Genomic DNA, 23,801 nt, shown 5'->3' with positions numbered 1-23,801 from the left:
CTCTGATGTAAAATAAACACGTTAAAACACCAAATACGATCAAAAAATGCTGCTTGTCCATTCAGTGCATGAATGTAAACATGGGTTGCAGTTCCCACTGTGCACACACGTCCCTTAGGATTTGTACTGAGAGAGTCAAGGATTAACAGAGGATGGAGAAAGGGGCTGAATCATTTGCAGCAGCCGTCTGGTTTCCTCCGTCTGTGCATGCATCTCCCAGAGCTGAACCTCCAACTCGCTGTGAGCCAACACAGAGGAGAAGTCTTCATCTGCATAGGAAGACAGCACAAAGCAGGCTAAGAACTGCTGAATTTCAACTCTGGATCGTTTTGAATTGCTATGATCAGATCGTTTGAATGACTGCAGTAGACTCAGTTGCTAAATATGACAGTTTACAAGATGTACAAACCTTTCTTGAGGAGGAATATTGTAACTATGCCAAGCTGCTGGAATTTAGGATCTTTCTTTTTGAGAAATACCAGCAGGTAGTCCAACATGGTAACGTAGTGAGGCCTCAGCAACTGTACTATCTCGCCTAGGTGAATAGCATGGAAACATACAGCATATAACAATATTTAATATCCATGTATATGAAAGTATTTATTTTATGTTTTCTATCGATGTTATTTTTTACCAGTCATTTCCAGTTTGCTGATAATGGCCGCACTGTTGTACGACAACGGAGGATTTTGGATTTGTCCCGACAACTTCACCAGCCCTGAAACTTGTTCCGATTTTATTGTGACGGACATCTTAGACTTAAGTGGATCTGAAATAGTGTCACGTGAAAGATTATGAAGGATTAGAAATTCATTTGAAAAAATTATGTGATTATGTAATGTTCTATATTGAACAGTAGGCATTTGTTATCCACAGAGCAGAACAGAATAGACAAATACTAATTAATTTTCCAGGTCACTCACCCCAGGTCATCAGGTGATGTAAGCATGATGTTACATGCAGCAAGGTCTCATCTGACAGGGTCGGAGACGCTAAGGCCCGGAGGAGTCCTGATAAGGACTGACTGTCAATCGCAGCCTAGATAATGATAGGATACAATGTGACGACTTACAGGGTTTTTCTGCACATACTGTATGTCAGGTACCATGTGTGCAAACAAATGCATGGAATTTACTATTGCCTATACTGTGACATGAGATTATGAAATGTTGCCTCGCAATACAGTACCTGCTGACCCGTGCAGGAGCTACACAGGGCAGTGATTATCTTGCAGCTATGTTCGATTATAACAGAGCTGGATCTGCGATGATGCAGCAGCAGACCAATTTCATCCAACATTCCTTCACTAACCAGGACGTCCTAGAATCAAACCACAGAAATATCAATATTGGGATTTATATAAAATAGTTTCCTCATATTTGTAGGCATTGTTTTTCTCATCCAGAGATTAATAGCTTAAAGGTGGAGTGATTCTTGAGAACACTTGTTGTCAAAATCATTGAATATCTTCTCACGATACACCACCTGTACGTACTGTGTGTATGTTGAAAAAAATCCAGTGTTAATATACAAACAATCTACAGTATCTCTGACTCTACCTTTAAAAAAAGGAAAAATAATGTCTCAATAGATGAATAAATAATGTTCACCCAATTTATAGCTGTGGCATAACACCGATAGATCCCAATTTGAATTTCATAATTAATAAAGTGCTGCTGTGTTGGAAATTGTACATTGTTTGGTGGGTGTGCAGACAGTGCAGACAGTAGAGTTACGGCTGACTCTGGAGAAGAGGTTTTCAGCAGCGCCTTCAGAGGCAACACACAGTCAAGGTCCATCCGCTGCTCCTGAATCAGAACTACACAACAATAACAAATGACAAACAGTATCTCATTTTTGGGGGTATGGCCTCAATGTGTGGCTTCATCGTTTACAAATACCATTCTTTGAGAGAATGTGCAGACATCTGCATGCTTGGGTGGAATTCTGAAAAAGGAAAAACATAAATGTTTTTTTTAAATCAAGCATTTTTGGTGATTTAGCTTGAAATTCAGATATCAGTCACTGACTTTCGGAATTACCTTTTGCACAGAAGAAGACATGAGAGTCAGAAGGGATTTTAAAAGAAAATGACCCCCGTGGCTAAGTAACTTTGGGTGGTGCTCCTGGGCAGCAGCAATGTTGCACAGAGCAGTGCAGCTGTAAAACTGAACCTCTGAATCAGAAGACTGCAGCAGAAGTATCAGCACAGGAATGGCTCCCGCTTCACATAAGATTCTGGTGGAGCAATCTGGAAAAAGAAGAAAAAGGTTTTTGGAAAATGTTTCCATGTTATTACAGAGCAAAGCAAAAGAGACATATTGTGAAAACTATAGGAACATAAAGATTTTCAGGATATGCTCCCACCTGACTGTGTAAGGTGTAACAGAGCCCAGGTTGCGTTTTGTTGCACTTGTGGGTCGTAGGATTTTGATAAAGCCAACAGTGGGATGATTCCATCCACCATGATGGCTTCCCTGTTTGATTCTGGATGGAAAGAAAGAAGGCTCTCCACACACATGCTCAGCTGACGTAGACAGAAATACTAATAGGTTCTCGTCTCTCTGTACATTTGATTAAATATTTGGCAATAAAACTAGACTTGAATGCTGAAAATCCAGATAGGTGTTTGAGGAAAAACATTTCCTTTTTTTTGTATTTTACTTCCCTGGCCATCTCCATCCCATTTGTCTCTCATACAGTATACACGTGACTGTGTGCAGAATTACATGCATTTACTGCTATCTTCGCAGGAGATTGAATAAAAACAACTACGATATAGCTTTCAAAGCCTGGAGTAACAGTATATAAGTAGCTAGTTGAATAGGTGATAATCAAATACATTGATGGCTAAGTTTTCAATATATTGTTTAATTTTCAGTCATTAAAAGGTTTAAGTACAAACTAATTAGTCTAGACGAGTGTGAGAACTATTTAATAATAATAAGAAGAAGAAACTTGGAGAAAGTGTATTTTCTTTCTGTTCAAACCTGAGGAGGCCAGCATGACGACGCAGGCACACGAGTTACACCGAGCGTTGGCGTCTCCAGACTGGAACAAGTCCAGTATGGGCACCAGCATCCCCATCTCAAGCACTAACTCTTTGCACACTGAAATCAGATTAAAAGGTCAGTAAATATAACTGTGACTGAATGATCGGATCAACATAAATTGTGAGATTTTAGTTAGAAGCATCCATTATTGATTTTCACAAACTAAAACAACCTAAATTCAGAGAAGGCTAACGATTAAAAAACAAAACTTTAAATACCATTTTATTTGATTGTCATCTCTTACCATTATTCTTTATTAACAGATTGACCAAGGAGAGAGAGATAGTCTTTTGCACATCCAGGTCAGTTGATAAAAGTAAGGACATGACTGGCTCCATGGATGCATCAGGTAAGGGAGTTTTGACTGTAACACACAAAAACAAATAGTAAAAAAATAAAATAAAGATATGTACATTTTAATAAGTTTCTTCTTCTCTTAACAGCTGAGGTATTTTGGAAAAGCCAAACATCTCCAAACTAAACACAGTCTATATTAGCCGTCAGTGTCACTTAATAAAGCCAAAAGTTAGTTATTAACATAAAATATTTGACTGGCGGTTGGCTCTAAATACAAGTCCTAAAAGAGTTATGACATTTATTCTATCAACCTCAACTAAGTAAACACAGGAATCTGTCAACCACCACATCTATGGAAAATATAATATGTGGTCACATATTTACATACTACAGGCATAACCTAATTATAAATAATAATAACTTTATTTGAGTCACTGCTCTTGCAGTTGTGTTGGGAATTATCTGCCAACCACAAAAAATGTACAGTTGAAACATTTGCATGACACAGGTCATACCAGTTAGGGACCTCGTCTCCACAGTGAGAGACCTGAAGTGCAAACAATAATCTCATTATGTGCCACAGTAAGTCATTGCTATCATAGAGATTTTTAGAAGCAACATAAAACATAAAATCTGTTTGATTGTTTCACTCACAGTGATGACTGAGGTGTAAATAATACATGGCTGCAGTCATTTGTAGCTCAGCGTTTTCTGAGGTTGCAAGTCTGTTCAGTGTCTGAAGAGTTGTTTGATTAAGAAGTTGAGCTTCATCATCTAAGAGAAGGAACATATGAAAGATGTTAGGACTACATATTCACAAAACGTTAAAATTGGTCGAACATGAACATAATTCAGATTTTTTTAACAAAAATTGTGTAAATGTTAAGGCCTGAAAAGTTGATACTTTTTTTTTTTTTTTTTTTTTTTTACAAATGTGTTGATGCATCTTTGTCTAAATGTTCGACATATAAAATTGGTAACTTCTGTCTCCAATTCAAAAAAGACAAGACAGTCTGTGTGTTCCCCTCCGTCCACAACAGTGCTGCCTACAACAAAGAAAACGAGAAGACACAAAATGTTCCTACCATACAAGAAGTGTACAGAGGGCAGAGTCGTCCTCCTCAGAAAACGCCTCTCGGGTGTATTCCAAAAGCAGCAGAAGCAACGAGAAAGCTCTCTAAAAAACTCATTTATTTTCTGCTGAAACTCTATGCAAACTGTCTTCAAGTAAAAAGTAAGTTCTTTGAGCAGTCGGGAGCAAGCTGCACAAAAGCCACCAGCCATGACTCCATCTGCAGCAAGAAAAGTATGGCACCTGTTTCAGTCAACCTGCAGGTGGACACGCCTACCGGAACGTCACGTGACTGTTCACTTCACTACAGAATACAGTTCATCGTTACAGGCCTACTACATTACATGTTTCAAACCTTTTACACAACTCGTACTATGGAGCCCCGTAATAAATACAGGACATACATTTTGTCATTAAGTCTATTTAAATATATAGGCCTATTAACATGCAAACTTGTGAAAAAAATAAAAATTGAATAAACCTATCTGCATAGGCCTGAGTAATATATTTGTTTGTTGTTGTCTACTCATGCGGTTATAGTGTATTTTCTCACCCTCATAGAAAAAAACTATTACATTTTTTTAAATACATTTTTGATACATTTTAATAGAGTAGCAGTGCCTCGATATGTTACGTAGGGAAAGTAAATTAAATCTTTTTTATTTTGTTACCTCTTTGAGATCTGCCTAAGTCCTCAAATTTCATTGGCCAGCGTGTTGTTTTCGTCTTTACGTCACAAACATGGTCGCCACGCTCCGCCCTCGCCTTCACCCTGGTTGACTTGGAAACCGTCGCAGCGTCGTTGTTGAAGTTGGAGGACAGCTCAATCACTGAGTGGTAGATAACTCATATCTAGCTTTTTAAATTACATTTATGTGGAGTTTGGTATTTTTAAGCTAAAAGTGTTTGCTGAAGGAAGTAAATATTACTGTATCAAACGTAGCATGTTCACAAGTCACTAAGCTAACGGACGTAGCTAACCCTACCTAGCGGTAGGTAAACTGTTAGCTTCTCTCAAAGGTTACTTTTCCTAAGGTGGTTTTAGAGTCAGATAAGCAGATACCACATACACACGCAATACGGTTTTGTTACAGTGTTCTCGTTAAGTAAGTGTGCACATTACAGACAAGCGGATACTTTGTTGTGCAACATTAACGTTATCACTGTTTTGTATTTTTAGAAGGACTGGATCACTCTCCTTTTGCACCCAGAATGAGTGACATTAGGGTGCCTGAGGATGCCAGCAGGTGGGTTTACTGATTCCCCCTAAACACACCATTGGTAGAAGAATGACCAATTTGGACCCTTATGTTTTTTAATTGTGCTATTTTATCTGTTTACTATAAGTATAAGCAACATTTGACACTTTAACCTTTTGTCAGGTGAGAGTGAGGAAAGGGCAAAGACCCGGGAAATATTCAAGGAAGTGTTCGAGAAATACACTGATACAGAGAAGAAAAAGGTGGAGAAGAAGAAGAAGAACACTGAAACCCAGGAGACTATTGTGGTACTTGTTCCAATATGTGCATTTCTAAATTCAGTGATGGAGAACATATCAGAACTCCAAGACATGATAGTTGAATATATATGTCTTTGCTCTCCCATCCCCCTGTTTCTTTTAGCTTCAGAATCTAGTAAAGAACATCAACCTTGAGAAGGACACAGAAGAAGATGAGAGCATCCTCCAGAACACTTATCACCCTGAACAGGGCAGCCCTCGCTACACCAAGAATAAACGAAGAGAGAGGGAAACAGCGGAAAAGGTTAACATCAACAACAGTATAAACCAAGATGAGGTTGTAACGCCAAAAGGCAAGAGGAAAAGCAAGAGAGAGCTTCCCTCCCTGCCTGTACCTGAAGATACCTCAAGTTTCATTCAGGAGGATGTGGAGGCTTCCAAGTGTGAGGTTGCGTTGTCAGAAGATGTAGATGGCGGAAAGGAACCAAAGCGGAAAAGTAAAAAGGGAAAAAGCAAAGGAGCTTCTGAGGCCAAGGCAGAGAGTCAGGTGGAGGATGCAGAGGACAAGCTGCTACATGACTACCAGCAGCAGATTGCACAGGAGGAGGAGAAGACTTTAAAGAAGTCGGGGGCCAAGACTGAGGATGAGAGTTTCGTCTCCCAGAATGTAACACTTAACAATGATGTTGGGAAGAAGAAAAAGAAAAAGTTGAAATCCGTAATCACGTCAGAAGTAGGGTGTGTATACGTAATAATATAATACAGATTATTTTTTTATTTTTTTTAACATTCCGTAATAAGGTTATTTGCTTAAGTTTTTAGCATCATATTAAAGTAAGATGAAATACTTTTTGCCCCAAAAAGGGATCCAGATGAAGATGCTGACCCGGATGTCGATGTCGAAAACGAAACAGAAACCAAGGGGAAGAAGAAAAAGAAGAAGAAGAAACATGGTAACCAGATGTTGGCTTTCAGGGAAATTATATACAAAGTTCCAGTACAATGAATGCGGTTGATAACTTTTATTTCATTCAATGTTTTTTAGTTGTCAAAGACGAGAGTGAAACTGAGGCAGAAATACCACAGAGACCAATATTCGATGACAGCCTTGTCCTGGGCGTGTTCATCCACAGAACAGATCGCCTTAAGACCCACCTCCTGATCTCACACCCCATGGTGAAGATCCATCTTGTGGATGAAATCACTGGAAAGCATGTCAAGAAAGAAGACTGGTGAGTGCTGCCTGTCAATTCAATGTTTAATTCAGTGTAATATCTTTATTGGTTTGATAGAAATTGTGCTTTTAACAGTATATTCTTTTTTGGATACTTAGTTATTTGCATATCTGGGCATGCTCAATAGTTATTTTTTCATTTTAAAGGGAGTTGAAGGATTTGATGAACCACAATTTACTGCAAAACCTCTCACTGTGGTCATCAGTTTCATAATTTTATGACCAGTATTTGCTTTAAAATTAAAGTTCTTTGTCTTGTTTTTCATAGCCACCGGCCGGTCTCCTCATTTTACGAGAAGGAGAACGTAGACCACATTATCCCCATCATGACGCAGCCTTTTGACTTCAAGAAGAACAAATCAATAGTCCCGGAGTGGCAGGAACAGATCATCTTCAATGAGCGCTTCAATCATCTAGTTCAACAAAATGATGAAAGTCCCAGAGTGATACTCTTCTTTGAAGTAAGATGTACTTGATTCATTTAGACATCACTGGCTTTTTGCAATATGGCTGTCAATAATTGTTTTTCTTTCATTGTTTCTTAAAGATCCTGGATTTCGTTACAATGGAAGAAGCAAAAGCCAACGTGGACGTTGAGAAGTGTGAGCGAGGATTCAGAAAGATTGCATGGGCATTCCTCAAGGTACTGGATTTGGCTTGGTAATTTTAAAAGAAAAGACCAATCTAAAATAAAAATAAATAAAAAATTGATTCTTATTTCACATTTTTCCCCCTGTATCCCTTAGCTTGTAGGGACGAATGGTGTGCTGAATATTGACAGTAAACTTCGCCTCCAGCTCTACTGCCCTCCACCTCGGGCAAAGAGACAGCCTAAAACAATTGAGGTGGTCGAGTGGTGGAGGAAGTTCCCACGAAGCAAATATGCATCCACTCTTTACGTTACCGTGAAAGGCATCAAACTCCCTGAGCATGTAAGTTAGTTACTGCTTTATATATTTATTTGTTTAACTTAAAATTAATACTTCCTTCTCACATTTCTATGTATGTAATTATTGAAATGTTTACCTTTTTTACATATTAATAAAACTGTAGAAATGTCTCAGATATTATTATATTATTATTATAAGCTGAAGTGTTTTTTGTTGTGCAGGTGGACCCCTGTATTCGGTCAATGATGGCACTGCAGGAGGAGAGAGGCAGCACATCCTACAGTGAACTGCAGAACGAGGTCACCAAGAGAAGCCTGACACAGCCTGTAGACAGCAAGCCGCCCGCCTTGAGATGGAGCAGGCTGCCTGGACAGGTTGGTGCATGTAACAGATGTCAAAATCTAAGCTCCAACTGTCTTAGCTAATTATGGTTAGTATTTGGTCATTTTCTGAGCATAATTCTCTGATCGGTAGAATTACATTACATTTTTATTGTTTTAACCTCCATGTGCTAGGATCAACTGAACCAGACTTTTTTTTTTGCACAGAATGAGTCTGTAGATCCCAAATCACTTACACTGGAGTTTTGATAGAAAGTGATCTTTTTATGGCCATGACAGGAAAAAAAATCAAATTAATTTCATATGAGCATGTAAGCATTGTTGTAAAAACCTATCTATAGCACACGGTCGACTGCTCAATCCTTTTCCTAATGTTTGTGTAAAAGGTCTGTCGGATTCCTAACAAGCCCATGCTGTCGTTCCGTGGTGGTCAGATGGGCTGCTTCACACTGCTCTTCTCTCATTCCGGGACAATACTGGCTACTGCCTGTGCTGACAGAGATGCTTTCCCTGTCATAGGTAAGCAACACCTTGTCTGTGTAAAACTGCCGACCGTGGACTCCTCAGCAGAAATCTCCTGCCAATTAACTTCATACACAATAGCTATTGGGCTGGGGAAGACTTCGATAGTCAACGAATTCCAAATATATACACTTTGTAGTTCATAAATAACCTATTCGTTTACGGTTTCAGTGTATGAGATTCCCTCTGGCAAAGTCTTGGCTGCCTTCAGTGGCCATCTCAAAATAGTCTATGATCTCTGCTGGTCCAGAGACGATCGGAGCCTTTTGTCTGCCTCCTCGGATGGAACTGTGAGGTAAGCTTCTGCTTGATAGATAAAAAAACGGATAAGAGTAAATGTTTGTGTAGGAGTTCACACTGCTGTTGGTGGCTGTAATTGCTGTTTTTTGTTGCACCTGTAGGGGGAGTAAGTACTCTTCACTCACTACTTTTTGTTACCAGTGAGTGACACAGCATATTTTGGGCTATTGTGTCAATTATCTGACTCAGCAGAATTATTTAAAGATATACAATTTCTTTTCACAAAAGAGTGTCTGCATTTTTTCTCCTCTCTAAGGGAGTGGAACGTGGAGAGGGTTCTGGGAACAGCCCAGAAGGTGCTCCCTCATCCATCCTTTGTGTACTGTGCCCAGTATCACCCCATGGCCCAGAACATGGTGGTGACTGGGGGCTACGACTCTCTTGTGCGACTGTGGAGACTTGACGTGGATGATGTGAATGGCCTGCTGCTGCAGGAGTTTGAGGGTCACAGCAGTTTCATCAACACAATTTGTTTTGACTCTGAAGGTATTAGGTTTTTTAATAATGTTTCTTTGCACAAGCCTCGAAGCCTGTAAACTTTACCATAAACTGGCAATCTGCCCATGGTGTTTACGTCTCACCTAGTGCATGCTGAAATAGGCCCACAGCCAACCAAAAGCCTGCCTAAGATAAGAATTAGCAGTAAATGTCATTATTTTTGAGAAGAGAGAAGAGGGAGTCCATTGAATGTACATGTAAGAAATACAGAATTATATAAAGTTTGTATTTATTTTAATTTTTTTGAATGTCCCGTAAAGTGTTTACCTTAGCATTGCTTTCTTTCAAGCCTTTATGCATGGGACTAACATTTGGCATGCCTAAGTTGTTCTTTGTGAAATTGTTTAGCCACAGTGATGGAATTTTGTTGTGGTTTTAAAATACAATTCATAGTCATAAACCAAAGTCACCACTTCTCTCTAGCTACTTTTGAGAACTGGAGAGATGTCCAAGGTCATTTAAAAATAAATTAAAAACTGTATTTGCTTTTTACCACAGCTTATCTCGTTATCATAAGCTGCTGCTGCCACACTCCCAAACACATACACCTTTTGAAATGTGCCACTGAAAAGATTCAGCATGCATGTGAGAAAGCGTGTGTGCATTTCATTGCATTTTTGAGGAGGTTGATATTTAGTATTCATACAGTTACAATCTATTATAAAGCAAATGTCTGTGCTCTGTTTATGAAATGTGAGACCAGGTGTTCTTTTGTGATGCTAATGAAGAATATTGTTCTTGTCCCTGATGTCCCTTTTATTGTATTTGCTTTATTAGGAAGAAGAATGTTCTCTGCGGATAATACAGGTGTAATCATTGTGTGGAAAACTTCACTAAATGACAGCAAGCGTCATCAGCCAAGTCGTAACTGGTGTATAGAGAAGGTACAGAAGATGATATTTATTATCATGTTTAATGTCTTGTTCAATCATTTTCAAAATACTCTACTATAGGAGGTTTGTGAATGCATTTTGAAAGAAATATGAAATTCTTCATGTTTTCTCTTTCTCAGAAAATTGATGAGAGGGACCTCAGCGGTATCCCCATCAACTTTCTGCAGCTCCACCCAAATGGGCGCTGCCTGCTCATCCATGCCAAAGACAGTGTCCTGAGGATGATAGACTTGAGAATGTAAATAAGACAAAACTATGAAAAGCGTCATCTGTTATTACAGAAAACAGCCTTTGTTCTGCTTTTCAAAGTGTTGCTGCTAATTGTGTGGTTTTCAGAGCAGCTTTTAAAGTTAGATTATGTAGTTTGAGTTATGACTGAATCTAAGGAAGGCCTGAAATATAGACAGGGCACGTTTTTTTCTATAACCTTTCAGCGACAAGGCGATTGAAAGTGCTTTACACAATACAGAAATGCAATAAGAAAAGATCTAAAAGGAACACTAAGCAATATAAAATGAAATACAAAACAGTATACACAACAAGATAACCAACACTAACATAAGGGAACAATGTCAGGAGGAATGGATATATAGTATTGCCCATAACAGCTGTTGTTGCAGTCCAAAATCACATCGATTTTGTTTCAACTTGAAGTATCCTATATGTTTTCAATAATGTATCTTCCCCTCTCAGCCTCGCTGTAAAGAAGTACACTGGAGCCACAAACTACAGAGAGAGGATCTATAGCACTTTCACGCCATGTGGGAGCTTCATCTTCTCTGGTAGTGAGGATGGGATGGCATATGTCTGGAATACAGACACAGGTAAGGATCATGTTTCTTCTTTTGCCCCTGTAATAAAGAAGCCAGTCAGATCTTAACAGGTTTGACGGTATTATTTTGTATTGTTAGGTGACCAAGTTGCGGTCTACTCTGACCTTGGTTACCGCTCTGCTCTCCATGCCGTGTCATTCCACCCTCACGAAAACATGGTTGCCTTCAGTGCCTTCGGTCAGAGCCAGCCTGTCCATGTGTACCTGTTCGATCGCAAAGGTTTGTGAAAACACCTGATGAGTGCTGTTTTTTATTTTTAAATTCCTCTTTAATTCATTTTCATCAGTCTGTTGATAGATACAGGCAATATAATGCAAACTAAGCTAAACAAACTATGTCATGTTGTATCACACAGTTTCTCAGCTGGAGGCGCACAATATAAAAGCTATGAGCAGGTCGGCTTCTGCAGACCCCAGAACCATTAGAAACACACCCGACCTCCTAGCTTTACAGGACACATCTTCTGCCTCAGCCATGGATCAGTTCGCCCAAGCAACAAGACTTGCCATGAAAATGCAGTGTGTTAAGGAACAGCTGGATTCAGTACTTGTAAATACTTTTATTTGGTTTAGTAGGCTATATATAGAAATACAGTAATTCAATATTTGAAAATATATATATTAAAAATTCAAAACTCTATTGTTTTCAAACCATTTTCAGGAGCCACATCGGAGGTCTTCAACTTCTGGATACATGTATGAGAAAGGTACTGTATGTGCTTTAGATTTGAACTGTATTACAGATTGATGACACTTTGATTTTGCATCAGGGCTGTCTTTCTATTTAGATGTTTAATATTCTGACTTGTGTTTGTTTGGTTCGCAGACAAAATGAGCATTACTCATACAGGGAGGAGTTTGACAGCAGATTCTGGAACAGTGAGTCTTTGAGCAGTACTTCTTAAACCCACCTTTGTGTATTTAGGTCATATATGGTGATTTAACGTGTTAAGCTCTTCATGCAAATGTTGAATTAGTTCTCTAATCTCTTTTGAAAGGTGTTCAATTAACTAAAATCTTGGTTAAGACAGCATTAGAGAAGTGCATTACATTTCCACTGGGCCATTTTCTATCCAGGTTATCTTGCTTAATTCCGTTACTTATTGCTTTGGATTGTCATAGGAAACATTGACCTTAAACTGACCTCTGTACAATAAATTAACCACTGACCAGGAAAATTGAATCAGGAAGCCTGATCAGGTCAAGATAAAATAGAAAGTAACTAAATTGCTGCTATTTTGAAAGGATACAAATTGCTATGCAAGTAAAGCCCTGTCTTTTTTACTTTTCAGACAGGATTAAATGCTTCGCTCCCACCTCCCTCTTTCCTGTCGCCACACTCCAAGCTGCAACTCTCTGGTTCCTTAGCAGAGCAGCTTATCCCCCAGGCGGCTCTTAGCAACCAAAACCGTGAGTTGCTTCTTGTACGGTTAATCACAATGTTGCATGTCTTGGCCAATGGCTTAACTGCAGCTATGTTTTGTTTGAGGTCAAATATTTTCCCAGATTATAGTTGCTAAGGTTATGCATGGGGGGAGGGGGACAAGACCAAATGTTTCCAGTGTTGTGGTTTATGGTCTCCCTAAGCATGTACACCGTACACAGAGACAAGGATGGACCCCTTGTGACTTTCACTTGTGTCCGTAAGTGATCTCTACTAACGCAAGTCACTGGGTTGTGTTAAGAGTCCAAGGTGAAGTATTTATGATTGCTCTTTGTTGTTGTTTTCTTGTTATTTCAGGCGGGTTCAGCCCAGTCGGTCAGCGTCTAAGAGGAGCTTCATCTCTCAGGCTGCAGAAGGTAAGGCTTTTTTTTTTTTTTTTTTAACATTCTTAAGTTAAAGGTACAGTGTGTAGAATTTATTGGCATTTTTCAGAACAAACTTGGTCAAATGGAATATTATATTCATAAGTATATTTTAAGTGTATATTCGCCAACATTGCACTGGCATGTTTCTACAGTAGCCCACAATGGACAAACTTAATGGCCTTATGCATTTTTATGTATATGTGTCCTGGGGAAATGTACCTGATGGAAGACGAAGAAGTACTATAGAATAAATGACTAAATACATCTTTACCTCATCACTGGATACTATGGAAAGACTTAAGGCAGTGGTGGTGAAGACATCTTGAGGATTAAAATAATGTTCCTTCTCTCTCCCATCAGACCCTTCCTGACCACGTCTCTTTAGGCAACCATGCGGAAGCAGATTCCGCTCCTGTTCAACAAGAAGTAAGTATCCACTGTGGCTGTGAGTCCAGCCACATGCACCCTTTCTGCTCTCATATTCAATCCCTTTGTGTTTCTTCTTCTAGGTTGTCTCGCTCTACGACTACAGAGCTAATCGGTCGGACGAACTGACCGTACGCCGCGGTGATGTCATCCAAGTGCTCTACAAAGACAACGACAACTGGTGGTTTGGGCGTCTGGCCAATGGGCAGCAGGGATATTTTCTTGCTTCTTATGTATCAGATCAGAGTAAGTGGATTATATTTTCGTGTGATTGACACATAATAGATGATGTGTATGAAAATTCTAAATGTGTTTTTTTTTTTGTAGGGGACTTCAAAGAAGAGGCGAGTAACTCTGTAGAGGCACATGCAGCCTTGTCTGAAGGGACTGTTGAGAGGTCAACACCAACCAGGGTAAAGAGACAGAATAATACGAGTTGATACGAGTACAGTCCTGTGAATTAATTGTCTTCATAAGTATGAATATGGCCTTAAAAGGAAAGGTGTGGCTTTGCTGTTGGTTTCTATGTATTGCCCTCCAGATAGAAGTATTTCATTTCTCTTTTATTTATGGTGCTTCATCTTTTTTTTCCTCCATCAAACACACTTACACACTCTACAGGCCTGAAAGGTGGCTGCTAAAAGTATGATGTTATCATATCTTGAAAGAACTGTAGCTGTGGTCTTAGCTTAGCTGTAATGTGATTTAACAACAACTGTTCCACGGGGAATCATTTGTGCATCTATGACTGAGGCACCTCAAGTCACTTGAGGAAGATCATTTGTGGCAAAAAAATAAGCACAAGGAATGGGTTTGCAGTGTGCCAGTATTTTTTAGCCTCATCTTTACCTTTACATGTATTCTAATAAGCAAGTTTAAGCATGCTAAAATGCTAAACTAAGATTTTGGATTTGGTGAGCATTTTAGCACTTAGCTCAAAGCACCGCTGTGCCTAAATGTTTTTTTATTGCATTATTTTCAGTCATTGTTACAATTATGACTTCCATACTTGGTTTTCTTTGCCATATTTTGGTGAAACAAATTCTCAGCCACTAATCAGCATATTGTGTGGAGTAAGAACTATTAAAAAGACTTTGGGTTTTGGGGATTTTACATTTTGGTGCATTTCTTACTGTATGGGATGCTGTCTTTTCCTGTCCTTCTCCTTTTTGTGATTTTATTTATTTCGTTCCTTGCTTACTTTTCCAAGGTATCTGCTGCAATAAGCTCTTCTGGGGAACTTAAGTTTCTTTCTGAACCAACCCTTTCTGACACAGATCCTGAGCTGAGTGATGCCAGGTAGGAGACTTGCTTTGCTTTAAATCTTCCTGACTCTATTGTGGGTTTCTGGTGACTGATTGTGAACTATGGTTTTCCCTCAGAACTAGAAGGAAAAAGAAGGTGAAAAAGCCGGTACCTTTATCTCAAGCCATATTTTCAGATGCAGAAGCTTCAGAGTCCACCAGCACCAGAAGGAGAGTCAGATCAACTGACAGGCCTCTTCCAAAGAAACCCACAGGCCGGACTAACGGTGCCTTTGAGCCTGATACATAAACTCATGAACACCATTGTATACAACTCCAGTGCTTTCATCTTTATTTCTATTTTTCACATAAAATAAATGTTTGTCATCACAGTAAACCTTGCAGGTTTGTAGCATTGTTTACATTTTTTTTAAATATTTGAACAGTCAGTGTTTATATTCTGTATTTAACATTTGGTCAAGGACAATTGTCTTCACATTAAGAATTGTACAGTTATAAGATTTTTTATTTTATTCATGGCCGCGTACATGGACTGGCTATCGTGTATATTTTCACTGATGATATAGAAAACAACACTTGCCGTAGTTCTATCTTCTTAACCTATATGAGATTATAAAAAGCTTGCAAATCACATTTCTGCAAAATTATAGAAATACAGAGTATTCATTTCTAAGTGTTTTGTTAATGTCTTTCTATAAATCATACTGTATGTAAAACCACACTTTTTATATCTTACATTTTTAAATAAATATGATTATGGACTATTGTTATGTATATTTGTGTATTACATTTCTGGTCGTATCTGTGAAACAAAGAAATAAGGATACAATGTAAATTAATATAACAATTTTTTTGCGCTAGTCAAGTTGATTTATGTAACAAATGTCTCTTGCATGTAATGATTATATATTTATTTGAATTTTTAACTAATGACTTGCAATCTGCCCTGCAAGGGAAGGAGAAAACACTATCAGGCCAGGCAGTGTGGACACACAGGGAGAGTCTTCATCCCATTCCCTATAAGAACAGAGATAAAAGGTAGGACCATAAAAGGATCTCTATAGATAACCCATACACCTTAGGAACTTACAGTATGTACAGTAGCAGCCAAAGCACTTTGCTTGACCAACGTTGGACTTACTTGTGTGTCAAAACGTATTTGTCGAACAAAACTGCAGCTTTAAGCCTCTTTCCTTGAGGAAGGTGGAAGTACTGCTAGGAACATAGTTTTTCAGTCATTCAACAATTGTGCAATTGTTCAAATATTTTATCAACGGATGCAACACACCTATAATTAAAATATGTCTCAAGATCACACTTGCAAATTCAACATAAGTCTGTGTTTCCTTATACTACTTGCTGTAGTTTGGTCTGGCTTTGCGAGACTAGTGTTTCCTAAAATGCTGCCTACGGGCTTCAGGGACTCTCATATGCTCTCAACCCTGCAGTCTTCTTGAATATTTCATTGTTCCTGCTGTCTGACTTGGAAAGGGAAGTAAAGGCCTCTTGAGCCTCTACCCTCAGGACACACCAGAGAAGAATGGTGCAGTGATCACTAGGTCAATCTCCGGGCTCTGCCACTTTCTCAAACAAAGACAGAAAAAAAGTATGGATCTTTATCTGTGAATGTGGGAACCACACACGGATTATTTCCAACATCAAATTCATAAATCCATCAACAGACACTGGTATTGCCTCTTTTACCACATTGTCTACATTGCAGTGGTTCTATATCACCACTTCAGTCATTTGTCACATGACTTCTAGTTTCAATTCCTTTTGTTGATTTGCTTTCTCATGTTCTAACTGCTGAATAAACCCTTCTACTGGAGAGGCCCGCATTGCGCTGGATCGTAGTGAAAATTATGAAAGCTTAGAGCGCCTAACTAAACTCAAATCAAATCCTCATGCAGCTACCAGCAAGAAGTATTAAATCACAAAAACAAGTAGGACTGGAAAGCACCTACTATGCATCCACTTCCAAGCATCCATGGATAAAAACCAAAAACTTAGCATATAGCGCTTTCAAAACAAAGGCTAAATTAAAATGTCCAGAAATTATTTTGAACACACCAAATTGGATCACACCTGAGCTGAGGACTGAAAAAAGCTCTCACCCACAATTTAAATACTGACCTAAAAATTACCATGCGTTGTATACAGAAATGGTATTGATGGAGTGAATAAATACACAGGAGAGTGTTTATGTTTTAAAATGTACTATTTTATTCAAATCTGTGCAAAAATATTATTTTTCAGGCAAATAATTCAACAACGTACATATCATATCACCATCTTCAGTAAAATGTGCATGATGCTCTCAGTTGTGTTGCATTGTACCATATATTATGAGGTTCACCATGGCCTGTAAAATACATCGCTTAACATTTCCTTAATGTTACTATAAATGCAGCCAGCAGCTCCTGACCTCTTGAAATCCAAGTCATGTGATTTAGAAGAATGAGACCATTAGCTGAGCAGAGCTCCAGAACAAAAGGCACGTTTGTGATGTGGACTTAAAATGGTCTTTGATTTCCAGTGCTTGACTATATTTATTCATATAACGTTCTCCCGAACTGCAGCTTTGAAGTTACTAACCTTAATTAAAAAATACAGTTGTACTGCTTTGTTTTAAGGCTTTAAGGAAGAATCATCACTAAACACGATTTAAACATTTCATAAAAAACATAATAATATGAAATGTTGTTATCAATATCAATATCAAAAAGTGGTTCCATAACCCTTGTAGAAATCATTGCAACCTCTGCAAAACCACATATTCATAATTTAAAACACTATTTAAAACTGTTATGGAAAGCTGATTCCTACGAGTAGCTCAAACATTAAGATCATGTTCTGTTCTGTATGGCTTCCGTTCACATGTTCCTGAAGGCCTCATTCTTTCAGGAGAGGACTGCTTTCATCTGTTTGTCGACTATCTTCTCGAACACTTTAATTCAAGCATAAAAAGTGAGTGTTACACTAAGCACAAATACAGCTTAAATAGCCTGTTAAGTAGTATACAGTATATACAAATAGATCAGGCATTTAAATTTGACATAAATAATACATTTAAGGTCAGTGATTACCTATGTCGTCCTTGAAAGTAATAATACACAGCGAGGAAAAGGGCCTGAGGACAAAGTGGTAACTGGTTAGAAACAAGAATCATACACTTCTTTCTCTATGAGTAAGAAGTATCAGTCTTGGAATTTAATGTCAACGTTGCATGTATGGAGGACCAAAAATACATTAGATATCAATCAATAACTGTATAAATAAATACAGTATTAAACAAATATATTCTGAAATAAAAATGCTTTAATGAATATGGAAATAAATAAATACATACATTACTTAACAAAAGTCTCTAATTAAACAGTACATAAATGCCCTTGATTTATTTCTAGATTAATATACCTTTATTTAGTTGGCAAGTCAGTAGTTGTCCTCTATAATCAGTCTCCGTTACACTGAACAGGCATTGTACAGGCCAGAATATCATGTGACCACGGTCTCTCAGACAATAATAAAAAATAAAAAGATATGGCTAGTAAGTTAGAATTCCTCTGCAATTTTCATGGTTTTGTGTGCCATTTTCTCACACGGGTCATCGTGAAAAAACCACTGATTCAGCCGCGTGACCGATGTCTCTTAAACCAATAAAAATGCTAACATGCACAGAACTGCCACCGCAATTTACAAGGCCTTTTGTGTAACTTTTTCACATGGATTCTCATGCAAATATCTAACCCTAACCCTGAAAAAACTTATACTTACTCCAAAAAACGCCAATGCTCCTTGGACTGCAGCTGCCCACTCGAAGCTAAGATGTTGCGTTAGGAGGCCACCCACTACTGGGCCATAAAACATCCTTAGAAAATAAAATAATTAATTTGAATTAAATTCAAAATAAAAGGGAAAGCAAATGTATTTCAAAATCATTGTATTATCAATTTCTGAGGTATTTTATATTGATTCAGATGTGTGTGTTTGTGTTTTGGATTTTGGTAAAAAAAAAACACAATGACATTACCCCAAGGACCAAACTGCCCCAAACAGTCCAGACACCATTCCCAGAGTGCTGAGTCCCTCTTCATATCCTTGTTCACTACACAGGAGAAAATAATAAGGAATGATTTTGTTGTCTTGCATATTGTAAGAAAAAACAGCAAGTCATGAATGCAGAGAGCACAACATGTGAAGCCACTCACTATGCATGTGTGATGATCTCAGGAAACGTGGGGATTGCAGTCATGCCCAGAGAAAACCCAATTACTCCTAGCATGAGGATCAACAACCACAGCTGACTGCACATGAAAACACACGCACAGAAAAACATGTATGTGGATGCATTCAACACATGACCTACTGAGTACTTTAAGTATTGGAAGCGGTACTCCAAAACCTTCAAACAAGTAAACGTTGCAGTATCACAGTGGACACATTTTCAATTACAAGTTCAAGTCCTAGTTTCCAGTCTTTATGCTAAGCTAGACTAGCAGGCTTTTGGCTGTAGTTCAATACAAAATGAAAACACGTGTGAGAAATCCCCAAAAAAGTTTATTTCCAACAAACTTTTTTGTATTAAAGTAGAAAATTAGTTATTTTCAAGCTTTACCCAACTCACCTCTTGATCTGAAGGAAAGGAGCCGGGCCAAGCAGACAGAAGCTAATTGCCGTGCCGATACCTCCTGCGATCAGGAACCACTTCCTGGTAGCCTGATGAACGCCAATCAATGTCGATCAACACACATAAAGGGTGATTCAGTTTGAGATAAAAATGACAAACGTATAATGATGAAAGAATCGTCACCATGTGCTTCATACTCACAGGATATTTATCGGTAAAATACCCCATCAGCGGTGACGCCAGGCAGTACGGTAATGACAAACCGAGCATGATAAGTCCAACATAGCCAGACGAGAGACCGAACTAGGCATGACAAAAATAGAGAAAACAACAACAACGTATTAACACAAAACACAATGTCCTTTGTACAGTGAGTTGATCAGAAGAAAGGAATTTACCGTTTCGATTGCAAACAGGGACAGCGTGGCATCCAAGAAGCCCAGACCCGCACTCAGAGTGAATATAACATAGCAGATCAGGACTATTTTCACTTGGGTGAGAAGCCGAAAGAATGAGTCCTTGGAGGGGTCCGCAACTGAGCAGAGAGAAGCCGGAAACAAAGCTCAAGGTTACAAGAAAAAAAAGAATGACTTTATTGAAATGGCTGAATATGATCGAATAACATGCTGAAATCTCCGACTGCTACCAATGTTTGGTAAGATGTAAATGTTGAAAGGGACCATAATCAATACAAAACATCCAAGAAGTATAAAAGGGACTTCATATCCAAAAGACTGGTAAAACCACCCTCCGACCGGTGGCCCCAGGATGAGACCAAGTCCTGTGAAAATCTCCAAACTACCCTAAAACAGAGAGAGAGAAAGAAGAATCGAATAATTATTTTCTCAGCTTAGATACCATCACTACATACTGTGTTCCTCCTTGTTATGAAGCTCTTAATTATTTTCCATGACACCGGGAGATACAAAACAACCCTAACTATAATGCTTTTCTTGTTCGCTCGTGATTCTAATGACTATATAACAGGCCAGTCTCACCGGGTCTGTCTACACTTACCAAAACAGTCGCCACATTGTTTGGGAATATTTTTGCTGTCAAGGCAAAAGAGGAGGTCATTGCGCCGGCAAAGCCCACAGCGTCGATGGACCTCACTACAAAGCACATGGTAATGAAAGGGGCTCCCTCAGGGAGCCGATCGAGTAGTCTGCAAAGAGAAGACGCAGTCAATGAAAATTAATTTAAACAAATGCATATTGGCTTAATTTTCTGTTAGGTGAAGAAGGTGTTATTTTTTAAAGTGTATACCATTCATTCCTACTGAAGATCTTATATCTGTAAAAACTGATCAAAAAATAAGTGTTTCATCTTATTAAAAACACATTGTAACAACCTAAAACAGCTGGGCCTTTGTTGGGACTATTTTCTTCTGCAGATTAATACAAATTTGATGACCTATAGTGTAGTGAGTGCATGACTTTTAAAAGTCATTTCACATTCAGTGTAATGAAGGACTGTCACCCAGTGCAACAGGGTTTATAATAGTTTTTGGACAACGATGGAGATCTTTTGCACAAATGTGTTAGTGGGACCTATTTACTGCTGGTATTGCCTTTTCATTTGATTTCTTGACAATAAGTGTACAGAATATTTCCGCCCTTTTAAAGACTTCACTGATGTACAGCCTAACACCTCAAATAAAACGTTTTGACTTAATCAACAAGTGCTGCAATAAAAATTATGACAAACCTACAAGTTTTGACCATTGAGAATACCAGATTTTTTAGAGACAATTTCTGTTGTAGCTTTAATCCAGTATTAGGCATTTTACGCTTTATTACACGAGTTAAAACGCATCACTATTGACATAGCACACAGGAACAACACTTACCCAAACAGGATGGTGCAAATTGACGACACAAAAAGCCCTGTGATGAGCATGAACTTTGCACCAATATGGACAATCTGAAACAAGGATGAAGAGAGAGTAGGTTACTGTAGACAGTACTGTAGCAAATCAAAACTTAACTAACATTAATGTCTTAAAATAAGCCAGATACTTACATATTTCCCAAGTACCAATGAGCCAATTAAATTGCAGATGGCGTAGGAACCGAATATGAGACCAATGACAGTCTGGCTGGCTCCTTTCTTCACTGCCTGTGTAAAAAATATTAATTTGAGTAATAATGTCTGAGGAGAAATTATTATTTTCATGCTACAATGACAACAGGTGAAGTCACAACATCTAAATAAAAAATGCAACAAAGAGAAAAGGATATTTAATGTCTATGACACAAATGCTAATTTAAATAACAAAATAAACCAGCTAAATCAAAAGAAAATAAAAACTTTGCTTATCAGTGATTGCACATGGCCTCAGCTGGCCTTACCTTAGACCCAATGAGTATAACAGAACCAGTCATTCACTGGCCTTCAGAGAAGCTTTCTGATGTCTAGCACATGATCATCACTCATTCATTCAACCAAATGACACAAGCACTAAGTTTACTAAAGGAATTTGTAAATGGCTGATCTGTAAGCTTTACAATGACTTGGGGGCGCACACATGAGCATTACAAAACAATGGGCTCTATCCACAGCAGTTCATATGTACCTCAATCATCCAATTAATTAATGGAGTTGTCACTATCTATCCATCTCTGTTTTGTTTGTTTCAGTTTGTCTCAAATATCACTGTCATATTTTGATTCACCACAACATCCCCAATGCTATGCCCTGTTTTATTGTCCTAACTTTGTAAAGTGATGCCGTGAACCTTGTCTTGCGTATGCTGTGTGACGTTACACATGAATTGTGTAATTTTTTTTTTAAGCTTACCTCATTGGGGAAAAATGGTCCTAATATTGAGTAGCAGATCATTGAACTGAAGTTGACAGATGCCATTGATATTAAGGTGAGGATCTCCTGTCTTGTCCACCTCGAAGGAGTAATTGTTGATTCAGCTGGAGGGATGTTATCCGACATGCAGAAATATAAAAACAATTATTTGAAAATAAAATAACGGAAATTAAAGTCCAGGGACAGAGGATAATGATATTTGACACTGTTGAAAGGGAAGGGCATAAAGTTAGTTGTGGGATTCAAATGGCAGTGGAGGGCTCAGCTTGAAAACAGTTAATGCAATCAAATGAGTGGTAACGATACATTTTAAAAGTTACAAGTGTCACCAACCTGTTTGCTGAGTATCAACGTTCGGGTCCATTTTTATTATTTTTATTTTCAAGTTTCCGTATCCAATTTTTTTCAGGTCCGAAATTGAAACGGTGACATAACGGCACAGGAAGGAGAGCAAGGAATCCTGAAAACATCAACAGCAGACTATAGCTCCTGACTTGTGTTTCCAGCAGCGACAATAAACCACAGTCTTGTAACAGCGAAGTACCCACGGTGAGAAATATTTCTTCAATGACGTTTTGAGCGTCTACGTTAAAACCACGCTCGTCTGTAGTTTTCAAAATAAAAGCTCCGGTACGCTGCTTCTGTTTCGTACATTCAGTTTACCTCTGACTGCCACATATTCAACATAAAGTTTGTATACATTTTATTTATTTATTCCTTTATTAGATTGCAGTGTATTACAAAATGTTGTTAACTAGTTAAGGCAAAGCAAAAAACAAAAGGTCCGTTACACAAACACAATATTAAAGCCTAATATAGGCCTACACACCATGCCTACACAGTATACTTTTTCATACAGTAAGGGTAAATCTTAAAATTAGTACCACTGCTTTCTTTGAATTAATCCAAATGTTAGGGCAACACAACCTACACTTACAGTACATTGTATTATAATTATTTTGACACTGCTGGACTCGATTTATTTCTTAATACTAAACCAATTGAACCCTTCACTTCTGCAAAAATAAAGCGACTAAAGAAGGAAGCATGTGGTGTGGGCTCCTGGGTTCACCAACTTTGCATTAGAAAGTGAAAGAGACAAACTGGAAATGAAACATAACAGAAAAACAATGTTGGAACAATGTCGTTTTTTATTACATTTTGGCCAGCCTATAGGTCCATGTCAACCTATGGTCATATCATATTTGTTTCTTTCACAAAATAAGAGAGTGACATAGAGAGAGAGAAAAAATAACAGGCAACCATCTATTTATAAGGCAGTATTGCTGATCACTGACGTCTCTGAAGCTGCAGAAAAATTAAAAGCTCTGACATGAAAACTCTCTGAACCAAATCTCCTCGCTTCTGTCAAAGTGTTTCATGTACTTTAAAATAACCTTCTTTTAGCAAATGTCCAAAAACTTCCACATTTATTTCTTTATACATTAGCACCAAAT

General features: G+C 38.3%; 3 protein-coding genes across 5 annotated transcripts; 1 reads left to right on the top strand and 2 right to left on the bottom strand.

Moving 5' to 3' along the window:
• Positions 1-135: 135 nt before the first annotated feature.
• LOC307261646 (uncharacterized protein) lies at positions 136-4,296 on the bottom strand (the record flags this gene model as incomplete). The annotated part of the gene is made up of 13 exons (XM_080042229.1): positions 136-269; positions 410-535; positions 635-769; positions 924-1,038; positions 1,189-1,320; positions 1,695-1,819; positions 1,902-1,947; positions 2,043-2,251; positions 2,368-2,487; positions 2,991-3,110; positions 3,298-3,417; positions 4,005-4,124; positions 4,281-4,296. The coding sequence occupies 13 exons, from the start codon at positions 4,294-4,296 to the stop codon at positions 136-138; spliced, it is 1,518 nt and encodes a 505-aa protein (XP_079898355.1).
• An 891-nt stretch (positions 4,297-5,187) lies between these two features.
• On the top strand, positions 5,188-15,657 carry ahi1 (Abelson helper integration site 1). 3 transcript variants are annotated; one of them, XM_080042800.1, is made up of 27 exons: positions 5,188-5,259; positions 5,603-5,669; positions 5,805-5,929; positions 6,045-6,619; positions 6,746-6,834; positions 6,927-7,113; positions 7,384-7,576; positions 7,663-7,758; positions 7,862-8,047; positions 8,227-8,379; positions 8,733-8,865; positions 9,040-9,163; positions 9,425-9,654; positions 10,444-10,550; positions 10,679-10,797; positions 11,253-11,383; positions 11,471-11,611; positions 11,748-11,941; positions 12,053-12,098; positions 12,218-12,270; positions 12,684-12,801; positions 13,133-13,191; positions 13,561-13,626; positions 13,710-13,872; positions 13,954-14,039; positions 14,837-14,925; positions 15,009-15,657. In XM_080042800.1, the coding sequence occupies exons 2-27, from the start codon at positions 5,660-5,662 to the stop codon at positions 15,178-15,180; spliced, it is 3,645 nt and encodes a 1,214-aa protein (XP_079898926.1). In that variant the 5' UTR covers positions 5,188-5,259; positions 5,603-5,659; the 3' UTR covers positions 15,181-15,657. The 3 variants fall into 3 exon arrangements, with proteins under 3 accessions (XP_079898926.1, XP_079898927.1, XP_079898928.1); XM_080042801.1 differs by lacking the exon at positions 14,837-14,925 and having other exon boundaries at positions 15,068-15,657; XM_080042802.1 differs by lacking the exon at positions 14,837-14,925 and having other exon boundaries at positions 15,009-15,140.
• A 1,498-nt stretch (positions 15,658-17,155) lies between these two features.
• Positions 17,156-22,823, bottom strand: slc18b1 (solute carrier family 18 member B1). Its single transcript, XM_080042805.1, has 14 exons — positions 22,678-22,823; positions 22,324-22,448; positions 21,547-21,642; positions 21,374-21,447; positions 20,542-20,689; positions 20,171-20,327; positions 19,923-20,059; positions 19,726-19,827; positions 19,522-19,613; positions 19,106-19,201; positions 18,928-19,002; positions 18,672-18,765; positions 17,981-18,024; positions 17,156-17,841 (listed from the first exon to the last, which is right to left on the bottom strand). Exons 1-14 carry the CDS (start codon positions 22,706-22,708, stop codon positions 17,787-17,789), a joined length of 1,326 nt encoding a protein of 441 aa, XP_079898931.1. The 5' UTR covers positions 22,709-22,823; the 3' UTR covers positions 17,156-17,786.
• Positions 22,824-23,801: the final 978 nt, after the last annotated feature.

The sequence above is a fragment of the Ammodytes marinus genome, assembly GCF_949987685.1.
Source record: "Ammodytes marinus genome assembly, chromosome: 15".
In the NCBI taxonomy this organism is placed as follows: Eukaryota; Metazoa; Chordata; class Actinopteri; order Uranoscopiformes; family Ammodytidae; genus Ammodytes; species Ammodytes marinus.
Note: the sequence above shows the minus strand (reverse complement) of the source record. Positions and strands in the feature narration are given on the sequence as shown.

Coding starts and splice junctions, on each gene's coding strand:
- ahi1 (XM_080042800.1), top strand. Junction 11,384..11,470: donor TGTCTGGAATACAGACACAG/GTAAGGATCATG, acceptor TTGTATTGTTAG/GTGACCAAGTTGCGGTCTAC. Junction 14,040..14,836: donor AGAGGTCAACACCAACCAGG/GTAAAGAGACAG, acceptor TACTTTTCCAAG/GTATCTGCTGCAATAAGCTC.
- slc18b1 (XM_080042805.1), bottom strand. CDS start 22,708: ATGGACCCGAACGTTGATACTCAGCAAACAG. Junction 19,828..19,922: donor CCCTGTTTGCAATCGAAACG/GTAAATTCCTTT, acceptor TGTCATGCCTAG/TTCGGTCTCTCGTCTGGCTA. Junction 19,202..19,521: donor CCTTTCCTTCAGATCAAGAG/GTGAGTTGGGTA, acceptor TTTCATGTGCAG/TCAGCTGTGGTTGTTGATCC.